Source organism: Pinus tabuliformis, chromosome 4_1, assembly GCF_031772625.1.
Source record: "Pinus tabuliformis cultivar Carrire ecotype Pingquan chromosome 4_1, CPIR1, whole genome shotgun sequence".
In the NCBI taxonomy this organism is placed as follows: Eukaryota; Viridiplantae; Streptophyta; class Pinopsida; order Pinales; family Pinaceae; genus Pinus; species Pinus tabuliformis.
In genome coordinates, this window is record NC_142303.1 from 797,605,851 (window position 1) to 797,619,586 (window position 13,736).

Genomic DNA, 13,736 nt, shown 5'->3' on the forward strand with positions numbered 1-13,736 from the left:
GCGAACACTTGAGCTAGTGGTTTCAGCATATGCTCTGGTAGCATCGGCCAATGTTCTTGGATTCTTGTGCACGTCAAACATGATCACTCGTTCCTCACACTGCGCAGGAGATGTGTGATCATCTGGAGTCAACACTCTACGAGATTTCACAACTCTATGTTGGGACTCATCGAATGAGATGTTATGCATCTCTTCCTCTGAATTGTCTCCAAGGATCTCAGTGTCTCCTTGGTCACTTGGGACTTGCTCCGCCTCTGGATCTAGTGAAGCTGGTGGGTCAACCTCTTGGTGGTGAGGCATGAGGTTGATGTCTTACTTTAACTCCTATTGCTCCATGTCCATATCCATCTACTCAAGTGCTTGTTCAATCTCTTGGGCAAATTCCTACTCCTGTGATGGCTCACCCTGTCTGCTTGGTGCCATCTATTCAGATGAGTCAACTACTAGTACGAGCACAGTTTTACCTTTCTATACATGTTGTGCCCCCTGTTGTACGTGTTCCTGTTGTGCTTCCTTCTCCTATCTGTGCAGCTTTTGTTCCTTCCATAGTTTCTCCTTCAACTCATGCAACTCCTTCTCTGTTTCCTCCATTTTTCTCTCTACCTTTGCGCATTTCTCTTGTCTCGTTGTTGCCTCTTTTCCTCTATTGCCAAAGCTACTTTCTGCATAAGTGGGTCTGCTCGAAACTTGCAGCTTTGTTCCTCTTCCATGTTGTCGACAATATTCCTCTTGCCTTTGTTGTGCACTGGTATGTTTACCTTTGTTGCTGATGCTTCTAGTGCTCTCCTAGATGCTGCTTCACGCTGCTTTGCTAACCATTCCATAGCGATGTCGACCGGTTCTTCGGGCCTGGATAAGTTGTAACAATATCTCCATGGGTCTTCCTCCGCCCAATGACATGCCCCGTGGATCCACTAAAACTGTACTCTCGTGTAATGATATTTTACAAAACAATGTGCGTCATACGGATTGTAGCTTTGAGTGTCGAATGGATATTTCTTTATCTCCTTTGCTTCAACATCCACATGCTTGAAATTTCGTATCTCGTACAACCTGATCCGCAACGGAAAAGCGGGCCAAGGTGCCTTCTTCTTCCGGTGAAACCTAGCTGATAAACCTCCCGAGATGTGGTATGATACTTCCTGCATGATGAGCTTGTCCAAGGAAAACTTCGGTATAACATGTAGAGACTTCTATGTGTTGTACATCCGTATGAAGGTGCCGGATGGTGAGGAATACCAATATGCTATATTGATCAGTGCCTCCATTCCTACCTTCGACATGCAAGGTGGATCTTGTTCAAATATAATCTTGTACACCAGGGTGACAAAATGATCGGACAGTTGTGTGATAACTCCTCTGAAGCTGCATTCGGACAACAACTTACAATAAGTGTTCACAGAGGTCTCCACCGATGTCCATGCCCACTTCAAGCCTGGGAACTCCTGAAGGGCACAGATTGCATCCAAAATGTAAGTGGACATGTAGATTTCTGCTTGCTAAGCTTTTGGGAGGCTATCGAGCTCTTGTTACTTGTTCCTTCAACCTGTGAGCCAACATGTCAGACCAGTTGCATGCTTTGCCTTCACTGTCCAGTTGGTCCAACGTGATCTCTGCGGGAAGGTCTTCGTGCTCTCTTGGCCATACAAGTGACATGCAAAGATGACCAAGTATTGATACGCCTTCCACATTATCTTAATCTTGTAGATCTGGTTGGGTGTCATCCTAAATTTGGCTAGCTCCTTCACCAAGTTCTTCAAGATATCCCTGGAGTTGTCATTGCTGCTAGGTGTCTCCATGGTGATCACTGGCTTCGAGATATGGTACATCTGTTCCTAATCCTATTCCCTGAAGGTAGCAATCTTCATCCAGCTGACATTGCTCAATGTCATTATCTCAGGATCAATGTGCGAGACCATCCAATGTATCATTTCCACACGTGGGAACACAAGATACTTGCATGCAATCCGGTACAAGTCAGACTTGTGAATGTTCACATAGACTTGGTGGTCTTCGAGGTCTTCCCCAAATGTGCCTGCAAATGCATCCTTAACCTCTTTCCATTTCATCTTGATGTCCTTGTCTACAATAAACTTGGTGTCTTCATAGATCAACAAACTTGTAGACACTTGCTCAATTACTGCTCCAGTTGCACTTCCATCAGTGTCCTTTGATCCTTCTCTCTTGGAGGCCACTGATCCTAAACTGCTGAGAGGCGGACAAACACTTGTTAGATCTGGAGACATGGTGACATGCATGGAAATAAATCCGTTAGCTAAAAACAAAGAAAACTTGAGGAACGATATGCAACATACTCGGGGATTGACTGGCAAGGATTGCATAATTTCCTCTAGGAGGTTGGGAGATTGGTTTCTAGAACTGTACAAAAGGCAGTTCGGGCTAGTGGGAGGCTGGATGGATGTTGCAATTGCACAATGCTTAATCCAGACTAGCCTGTTGGTTGTTGGGATTGTGTAATGCACAATTCTAGCTGGCAAGGGTTGCAGGCCCAGTGACAACATTGCGCAATTTTCTAGGGCAATAGTCACTGCCTCTTAGAATTATGCCATGCAAGAGTGGAGGATAGTCATTGCGCAAAAATGCGCATTTTCGGGGAGGAAGGCAGAGCCTTTCCTCTCAGGATTTTGCAATGTTATCTCGGTGAGGCAAAGTTTGGGCCAAGGCTGCCTAGACCCATAGACAGGCAACTGAAATCAAATGTGAATGTGAATTCATGGTGATACTGAGTGTAAGAGGGAGTGAATGATCATGCATGCAAACAGTGAATGCAAGATTTAGAAAACGGAACAACATGCATGTGTGTGAAGTGAGTTGCCAGATCGACGACCATTCGTGCAAAACAATGTCATGCATGCGACAACAATGAGATGCTAACGAAAATTGAAACGATGCTAGTAGAAGCTAATATGCATGCAAACAAAAACAAGCGTTCACAAAAATCAGGCAAACAATGCTCACACAAGCCAAAACACAAAAAGCGATAGAAATGTTGCAAAAGACAATTTAAGAGGACTTACTCATAAATAGTTGAGCTGGATGTGTCGAAGATTCCTCAATGTGTTGTGGGATGTCAGAGCTCCAAGATCGATGTGAATAAGTGAGCTTTGAAGCACCGAATAAATAAGTTTGATGCTCATGGCGCACATGCCACAAATCTAGGAAAAAGCGACACTTGGAGGAAATATTCTAAAACTATCTTTGCATGTAACCTCGAGCTACTAAAAATATCTCCCTCAAATATAGGGATTCTTTTTGCATGTTGTTTTTTCTATTTTGGGAAAAGTAGTCCATGCATGCAAGTCAAGTTTTCTCAGTCACATGTGGAATCGGTCAACCCGATGGCACATGCAACAGTGTGCGTGACTGAGGGTAACTTTTGTGCAGTTTCTGGGAGGAAGCTGGGCGGGCCAAAAGGATTGCGCAATTTCTGGGCTGAGCAGCTGACTGCTGCCCAGGATTGTGCAATTTCTAGGCTGAGAAGTCTTGCTAGGTCAGATTGCGGAGTTTTTATAGGGAAGGTTGATAGGCAGAGTTGCACAATTCCTGAGGTTAGCAAGCTGCCAATCAGGATTGCACAATTTATGGAGGAAAGGCTGGACCCCCTCCAAAATTGTGCGATTTCTTGAGGGAGATGTTCAGCCTACAACTGGACCAAGTCTGGGGAAGCAGCCTGTGAGGGGAATGTGGCAAGCTATCATGCACAAGTTGTCATGCTGCTAGAAAACCATTGAAGCTTGTGTACTTGACAGTGCAAGACATGCTACTGAGGATAGTTGGTAGGGAGGCTCCAAAACGAAGCTAAGGAAAAATTTTGGAGGGTGGTTGTAGCCGCTACAACACCTTTATAATCAATTTCTCCATCCTTAAGATTTGTTCCATATTTGGAATCAAAAGCCATGAGAACACATTCATTGTGTTCTTCTTCTTTTGATGAATATTTCTCAATACTTTCATCTAAAGTATCATTTTTTTTCTTGGAGTAGTAAATCATTCTCTTTTGAGCTTTAGCTTTTCGAAATTTATGAGTTTTATTCTGCTCTTCATCTCCTTATCCTTCTCCTCCTTTTCACTTCTTTTGTGTGGACATTTTGCAGCAAAATGTCCAACTTCTCCACATTCGAAATACTTGAAAGGAAGATTGCCTTTATACTTTCTGGAACCTCTCTTTAATTTATTGGAAACTATGCAATTCATAATTTTGATGTAGTTGAGTGACCTTGAGTAATATTATTTCCCCCAATGGTTCATCTTCCACCTTATTTATAATATAGCCACCACGTGGAAAACTAGTTGAAACAATTATAGCGGAAGAATTTTTATTTTTCACCACATCTTTAAAGGATACCAACTTTGAAGTTGAAGTGGCCCCAAGTCTTAGTAATTGCAATACCAAATGGATCATTAAATAATTAAATAAGTTATATTCAGATATTAAAGATTGGTATTCTAGTTGTTTGACTCTTTGCAAATCTCCAATTATTGTTTTAAGTGTGCCATAAATCCATTTGAATTCATGCACAAAAGTATGGTATTCCCACTGAGAGACTTTACCATCATCTAAAATCTCTGTAATGTAATAGTGGTTTTACCAAATAATAGTTTGGTAGGTATTTCATCAAACACTGGGCATTCAAAGGGTTTAGGAAACACTTCTAAAATATGAATTTTGTCAAGTCCTACATTCAAAGGTTTTAGAAAGTAGTTGTTGGAAAAACATTATGTAAAACAATTGACATTCATGTGGTTTGTCTAAAACTTAGAATACAAAGATTTCATCAAACAAATGATGTGCAAACTATTCGTCAAATAATTAGCATTTATCTAAACTAAAGTTGAAATTACAATGGGCCAACATTCTTGACTAAATCAAGAAACACATCCATGTCGTCAACATGATCTTTTCCTTCTAATCCCCAACCTAACATAGAACATATCAGATCAACCAAATGCACACATTCACTTATCTCTTTGTATCTAGTTGCTATAATGATCACAAGAGGCCTCCTCTCCATAGGGCACATAAGTTTCTACGAAACATAAATGCCCCTTTTTTGAGGATTTTTGAGATTTCAAGTACAAGGGATTGCTATAATAAAACCCTTACATGGTCACGTGAGTGCTATCACTACTTATATCCTTGATACTTTGAGAGAAAAATACTTTGGTACAAAGAGACCTTTGAAGCATGGTGGGTTTGTGTTCTTTCTTAGGTGGCTTAAAATGCCTTGGCTCTGACTTGGTTGAATTTTTGGAGGTAAAGCGAGGGTCATGAGTTGTGTCCTTCATGTGAAAAGTTGCTAATGTTTGCTAGCTATGTTGGACATTACCATACCTAATGCTATTGTATTTTGTCATTTGCTTCATCCATGTTGTTGAAACTTTTTCTCTAATGTTTCACTCTATTCAAATTTTTATAATCGTTTTCTTTAAATGAAAAATTTATTACTAATTAGGATTTGTTAATGCACTTATGAAAGTGATATTTTTTTAATACATGAAAAAGTCTCGAGTACCTTGGGTTATTTTCTAAAAACAATATCATACCACTTATAATAACATGTTGGTGGTTCATGAAGGGGTAAGCTTCTACTTAGGTAAAGACCTCTAAGTCTTGATTCTCCAACCTATTTCCTTATGTTTTAGGAAAACAAACAATTAACCAAACATAGAGAATTTAAAATCTTATTGTAAAACAAAAAAATCATTGTTTCAACTTCTATCTTATATTCAAAATATACATAAAAATCATTTGATTTAAATGCATACATATAGCTCAATTCTAAAGACCAAATTCTAATTCAAAAAATTTAATAAGTAAATTTTATTTATTTTTTTATAAATTTTTAATTCCTACCTGAGAAGTATCCATGATTATAATTGTCTATTTTTATTTTAAAAAATCCTGAATTTCCCTATAATTTCACCAAGCTCATGAACAATTGTTAAAATTTCACGAAGCTTGTGCACGGATCTTGAATGTTAGAAATTTTCAAAATTTAAATACTAATAAACTTATTCATTTAAAAATCAATTTTAATCAATTCCACAACTGGTAGGAATAAACTTTTTATAAAAATTACACATGAGAACACTAATGAAAGAAGGATGGACCCAGGCAGTAACGCTTACAGATCAGTCAACAATAATTAAATTGCAGTGAGGATGGACCCACTCAGAAATGTTCACAGAGCAGTACAACAATAATTAAAATTGACACCGCAACAACTCCCGAAGATCATTGGCAGATGAGCGTAAAGTCACAGTTGTGTCGGATCAACTCTTTCCCAGAAATTGCAATAAAACATTATTGTTTTCCCGTTGATAATAAAGTTTGCCTCTCGTCCAGAAGCCACCAGCTGTATGGCAGATATTTAACCTTATCAATCGCTGTTATGCTTACTTTTTCCAAATGTACGTCTCATTTTTTTCCAAAGCAGGCCGGAAAATCAATATTTTATTTACCCTACCGTCACATCGAAACTTACCGAACAAAGCCTGATGGCACTTATATTATTTTTCTTCTCTTCAAAAAGATTGGAAAAGGCATTTCCAGCATTGCAACACAACATGCTTAAGCTCTCCTTCAACGCACCCAAATTAAAATATTTCAAAGTGTAATTATTACAGTTTCTAACGATGTAACACAATCATGTTGCGATTCCAACTTTTTCTAAAGGTGAAACCCAGGCAGTAACGTTTAGAGATAAGTACAACAATAATTAAAATTGCAGTGAGGATGGACCCGGTCGGTAATGTTTACAGAGCAGTACAACAATAATTAAAATTGACACCGCAACAACTATTGAAGATCATTGGCAGATGAGCATAAAGTCATAGCTGTGTCGGATCAACTCTTTCCCAGAAATTGCAATAAAACATTATTATTTTCCCGTTGATAATAAAGTTTGCCCCTCGTCAAATGCCTCCGACCATCTACCAGCTGTATGGCAAATCTTTAACCTTATAAATCGCTTACTTTTTCCAAATGTACGTCTCATTTTTTTCCAAAGCAGGGCGGAAAATCGAAATTTTATTTAGCCTGCCGTTACATCGACACTTACCGAATGTACGTCTCATTTTATTTAGCCTGCCGTTACCTGGAAACTTACGGAACAAAATCTTTTTCTTCTCTGCAAAAGATCTCCACCAATATTCTGCGTCAATGATTCAATTTATCTCTCCAACTCTAGCATATTATTTTGTTGAACCACAATTGGTTGTAGCAATTTTTCCTTGAATTTCTCAAACTCATCCAACGGAGCCATCAAATAATTGTCAACCAAGGGAGGTTTATTCTCCTCTAGTTTTCGTATTTCCTCTTTCAACAACTTATTTGTGTTTCTAGCTTTGCTTAGCTCATCAAGTGCAGTAATGAGCTCACCTTTTCTGAGTTTTATCATTGCTTTTCATTTCCTTATTCTTCTCCTCCTTTCCACTTCTTTTGTGTGGACATTTTGCAGCGAAATTTCCATTTTTTCCACATTCGAAACACTTAGAATATAGTTTTTGTAACCTCTTTTTAATTTATTGGCAAACCAAGCAAAGTATTCATCAAATTCACTACTACAATAATCTTCATGTTCCTGGATTTTGTTTGGAAGTTTCTTGAGCTTCTCGGTAAGAGCCTTGACCTTCTTGGAGGCCTTGAATGCAACTTCACTAGACTGAGGTTTCTCTTCTATAATGCGCATCTCATTGGCTATAAGAATTCTAAGCGATTGCTCCATAGTGAGGGTGCTCAAATAAGATATACCTTCAATAGAAGAAACCTTTGAATTAAATATTTCTGGTAAAGACCTCAAGGTTTTATGAATAATGACTTTATCTTGAAAATTTTCATCTATGCTCTTGATCAGAGTGGTCACTTTTTCAACCCTTCACAAATATTTTGCAATAATATCATCTTCCTTCATTTTCAAGCTCTCAAACCTCATCCTATAGGTTTGGAGATTTGCTTTCTTCACCTTCTTATCACCTTCATAGCTATTCTCAAGTTTGTCCTAATATTCTTTGGTTGATTTACAATGCATGACTTTTATCAATTCATTCTCACCGAGTCTTGCCAAAATAACATTTCTGGCTTTGGCATTGTTTTGAAAAATATTCTTTCTGTTAGGGTCTGATGGAAGAACATCAGGAACAACATACCTAAACACCACAGTAGAATAAACATCAACACCTAAACTCATGAGGTGCCCCTCCATTCTCATCTTCCACAGATTATAGTTCTCACCATAGAAAATTGGAAGCTTCACATCATGAGCAACCATTGTCCCTTCTCAAATTCTCCTTTCAGTGGTCAAGCTGCAGCAAAAGGAGTTGGCTATGATACCAATTGTTAGCCACAAGTAATACTAAGAGGGCGAGGGGATGGGGTAGGGGTAAGGGTGAATCAGTATTACGAAAATATAACAATTAAATTTTCTATAATTAAAACTTATTCATAAATTCACTTCAGAAAGATATAACAAGAAAATTCACATGCACAAGAGAAACACAAATAAGCATCACATGTAGACACTTATATTTTAGGTGGAAAAACCCCCACCCAGGGCAAAAAACCACTGAACTATTTTTTGCTTCTTCTTATTATCTATTGCTTCAAAATATTCTCATTTACACACATCAACTAGCCACCACTAGCAATGGAGCACCCATCCCTTGACTGAAATGAGAAATGTTGGTTACAATCAACTTGGAGGACCTACTCTTACAAAAGACAATCAACATGCACTTAGCTTGAAGCCCCTACCCCAAGTACAAACAATTATGCAACAAGATAATATGATTCAACACTGAAAATACTATTGCATAAACAAAAAGGTAGCATCAAATAAGCACACTCATGCAACCACAATTTTACACTCCAAATGAGAGAACAAATCTCTCCACGCACACTCTCCAAATTGATCTTCAATCTCTACACACAACTCTGAAACACTGTTGTTGAATAATTTCTGAAGCACACTGCAATACTGAAGCTCTGAACTCACTGCTCCAATCACTGGTTTGTGCACTTCCTTTACATGCACACTCACTCACTCACACTGCTAGAGAACCAACCGACTGAGCAATTTTTCTTCTCAAATTTGTAAAATATGGAAATGGTTAAGTCGCTAAATTTTTCAGATGATGGAACTCACCAAAAACCTTTTCACATGCTTCAAATTTGACTGATATAGAATTCTTGACCAAATCAAGACACTTACTCCTCTATACTTTTGATATTTTCAACTTTGATCAAGTTCTAGAGGCCCCACGACTTGTCTTGATGTTTTTCTAGAAAATTCAGACCATAAGCTTCGCCAAAAACAAAATAATTTCAATTGTGTGCGTGAAATCCAGAGTAATTTTTATATTTTCTTTCGGTCTCTCACACAAGCATATGAAATTTCGACTGGTCTCTCCCACAACATTGTGAACATTCGATTGGAGTGTTTCAGTCGCACGAAGAAGCCCTCATCCCAACAACTGTGGCAAAGCATAATGCAAACCAAACAATCTTTCCCTCAAACTTGCAACATAGCTTCAGGGGATTGATATGATCTGTAAACCATCCTTTCATGCCCAACTTGACATTAAGAAACCAACGGCATGTCTCAATAAGAATCCACACAACATCAACTAGACCTCTAGCAAGGTTGTGGCTGAGTTTCAGATGAGGCCTTATTGCATCTTGACACTTATTTTACAAACCTTGTGAGATTATAACAACACTTTACATCAACATGGAAACCCTCAACAAGTATACAACAGACTCAAAATTATACATAATGACTCATGAGTACATGCCATACAACAAGTGATATAAATGGGAACACAAACATGCCAACAACGAATGACTATTAAATATGAAATTCATAATTTTGATGCAATTGAGTGACCTGGAGTAATATTATTTCCCCCAATGGTTCATCTTCCACTTTATCTATCATATAGGCACTACATAGAAAAGTGGTTGAAATAATTAAAGTGGAAGTTTTTTTTATTTTTCACTGCGTCTTTAAAGGATAACAACTTTGAAGTTGACCCCAAGTCCCAGTTCTCCTTGTAATTGCAATACGAAATGGATCATTGAATAATTGCATAAGCTATATTCAAATATTAAGATTAGTATTCTAGTTGTTTGACTCTATGTAAATCTCCAATTGTTGTTTTAAGTGTGCCAAAAAATCATTTGAATTCTCACACAAAAGTATGGTATTCTCGCCGAGGGACTTTACCATCATCTAAAATCTCTGCAATATAATAGTGGTTTTAGCAAATAATAGTTTGGTAGGTATTTCACCAAACAATTGGCATTCAAAGGTTTTAGCAAGCACTTGTAAAATATGCATTTTATCAAACTCTTGCATTCAAAGGTTTTAGAAAGTAGTTGTTGGAAAGAAATTTTGTAAAACACGTGGCATTCAAGTGGTAAATCTAAGACTTGGAATACAAGGATTTCATCAAACAAATGATGTGAAAACTATTCATCAAATAATCGACATTTATCTAAACTAAAAGTTGAAATTACAATGGGATAACATTCTTGACAACATCAAGAAACACATCCCTGTCCTCAAAATGATATTTTCCTTGTAATCCCCAACCCAACATGGCACATATGAGATCTTCCAAAGGCACACATTCACTTAGCTCTTTGATATAGTTGTTATAATGATCACAAGAGCCTCCTCTCCATAGGGCACATAAGTTTCTGCGAAACATAAAGGCCCTTCCTTTGAGGGTTTTAGAGATTTCAAGTACAAGGGATTGTTATAATAAAACCCTTACATCGTCACATGAGTGCTATCACTACTTATATCCTTGATACTTTGAGAGAAAAATACTTTGGTACAAAGAGACCTTTGAAGCATGGTGGGTTTGTGTTCTTGCTTAGGTGGCTTAAAATGTCTTGGCTCTCACTTGGGTGTATTTTTGGAGGTAAAGCTAGGGTCATGAGTTGTGTCCTTCATGTGAAAAGTTGCTAATGTTTGCTAGCTATGTTGGACATTACCCCACCTGATGCTATTGTATTTTGTCATTTGCTTCATCCATGTTGTTGAAACTTTTTCTCCATTGTTTCACTAAATTCAAATTTTTATAATCATTTTCTTTAAATGAAAAATTTGTTACTATTTATGATTTGCTAATGCCCTTGTGAAAGTTATATTTTTTTAATACATAAAAAAGGCTTAGGTACCTTGGGTTATTTTCTAAAAACAATATCATACCACTTATAATAACATGTTGATGGTTCATGAAGGGGTAATCTTCTACTTAGCTAGGCAGTTGCAAGTGGAGCGGCAGCCAACTTACTGGCAGAGATTATCGGTGAAGTCACCAGAAAAATGAAGGAAGTTATTCAGATGGGGGAAAATGTCCGTCATCTCGAAACTGACTTCACCCGTATGCAGGGTGATTTAGCTGATATTGAAAATCAATTCCGAGAGCAGCAGAGAGCGCTCCCACCCCCCGTCCAGAATTGTTTGGAAAGAATCCGTGATGAGCTTCAACAGGTCAAGAATTTGATCGATGATGCGGAGCCACAGCCACGGTGTCTCGGCTGCTGCTCCCTCCGCAACCCCAAGCTGTCCACCCAAATTAGAGATTGGAAGACAGGATTTGATCGACTCTTTGTACAGCTTGAAAGGGAATTTTCAAGATGTGCCAATACCACACAGATTGTGGCCGCCGCACCGCTTCAGGTAGACGCCCTTCGTCAACCTGTCCCAGCGTCCGGATTCGTAGGGTCAGCCATTGAAGATGCTCAGAAGAAAGTGCAGGAATGGCTTGGTGAAGCTCATCCCCAAGCTCGGATGGTCGGCATTTCTGGCATGGGGGGCGTCGGCAAGACTTCTATACTGAAACTAATCTACAACCACTTCAAAGAGGTGAGAGGTATTTTTGATCCAGTAATTTGGCTTACAATTTCTCACAAGTATGAGATTACAAAATTGCAGGCCTCCATGGCCGAGACACTTAATTTAAAGCTCGAGGGCATCTCTGACGAAGATATAAGGAAAATGAAATTGTCTGCATCGCTTCGAGGGAAGAAATTTCTTCTAATTTTGGACGATTTGTGGCGTTCAATCGATCTCACCGAGATCGGCGTGACATTTGAGGATGATCACAATTGTTCCAAAGTATTAATGTCGAGTCGCAGCAGCGATGTCATTGGAGAAATGGGCGCAAGCGCCAACTATTCCTTGAGAATACAACCTCTGTCCACAGAGGAAGGGTTGGGGTTGTTCACAAGAGAAGCTTTTACAAATGGGGTGGTTCCAAATGAGAGCATACAGGGTATTGCTAGAGAAATTGCCATGGAGTGTCAAGGATTGCCGTTGGCCCTCAAAGTAGTAGCTGCAGCAATGAGGTCGAAAACGAGCGAAGAAGAGTGGAATAATGCTTTGCGTTTGATGAAGAAGGTAGATCCAGCATTCCTACACAGACACGGCAGCATTGATGCAAAACTCTACACGCGCTTAAAATTGAGCTATGATGAATTAGCTGCTCCTAACTTAAAGATTTGTTTTTTGTACTGTGCCGTCTTTCCTGAGGATGCACAGATTGATGTGGAGACGCTGGTCCAAATGTGGAGCGCGGAAAAGTTGGTCACCCACATGGATGCTGGGCACGAGTACATAGATGCACTAGTAGGTAAGTGCTTGTTCGAATATGTTAGCGATGATAGAAAAAAAGTAAAAGTTCATGATATTCTGCATGACCTGGCCATTTCTATCGGCCGAAGTGAGAACTGCTTGTTTGCCTCAGGTAAACATCTACAAGATTTCCCTATTGAAGGTGAGATTAGGGATTGCAAACGAATATCAGTTTGTTATAATGATATTCGTGTTCTTCCAACCAGTCTGGCTTGCCCAAAACTGGTGAGTTTGGTACTAGCTAACAATAAAAAAATTACAGAGGTTAAAGAAGGATTTCTCTCAACTGCCATGTCTCTCAAGGTTCTTGATCTCTCTCACACCAACATAACAACGCTGCCAACGTCACTGGGTCAACTGGAACAACTTGAATTTCTGAATTTGAGTTACTGCTCCAGTTTGCGGACTTTGCCAGAGAGCATAGGTAATCTTTCTCGTCTGAAATTTTTGTTCTTGCCACTCGACTTTGCTATAAATGACTTTGCTATAAATGTGGAGGATATTGCAAATCTCTCAAATCTGATGGAACTGAAGGCAGCAGTAAAATCAGAAATTAAAGAAAGTACAATGACTACATGGACGGAGCTAAGAAGGTTGGAGGTAAGGTGCGTCTACGATGCAGATAGAGATGATGTGGGGGAGGAGCATATTTTTCCCTTCAACATGGATAATCTGAACAAGTTGGAACATTTTACACTCAGGGATTATAAGGGGGTAAGTTTACCCAAGTGCATTCCTCAGTGTCAAAACCTGAGAGAGTTAGAATTGCGTGGCTGTGATCAACTTAGGGAGCTTCCTGGAATTGTAGGAGGCCGGGGCTTTCCAATGTTGAAGAGCTTGGGACTTGTGGGTCTACACAAATTAGAAAGCATGATGGTGGGATCATCTGTTTCTGGTTTGTCAAGTGAAGAAACAATGCCCCAACTCGAATATATAGAAATATTATCTTGCCATTCGTTGAAGAGATTGAGAACGAGGAAATTACCTCGTTTAAAGAAGTTAATCATCGGTTGGTGCCCGGAGTTTGAAGCACGCGAAATTGAGAGTTGCGGTCTTCCCATCAGGAGTTAA

At 39.0% G+C, this 13,736-nt stretch overlaps 1 protein-coding gene across 1 annotated transcript; it reads left to right on the forward strand.

The window, feature by feature from the left end:
* The first annotated feature begins 11,317 nt into the window (after window positions 1-11,317).
* LOC149178602 (putative disease resistance protein At1g61190) lies at window positions 11,318-13,736 on the forward strand. The gene has a single exon (XM_089422164.1). The coding sequence runs from the start codon at window positions 11,355-11,357 to the stop codon at window positions 13,734-13,736; it is 2,382 nt and encodes a 793-aa protein (XP_089278290.1). The 5' UTR covers window positions 11,318-11,354.

What these genes read in the sequence shown, in the direction of transcription:
- LOC149178602 (XM_089422164.1), top strand. Translation starts at nt 11,355, where the DNA reads ATGAAGGAAGTTATTCAGATGGGGGAAAATGTCCGTCATCTCGAAACT.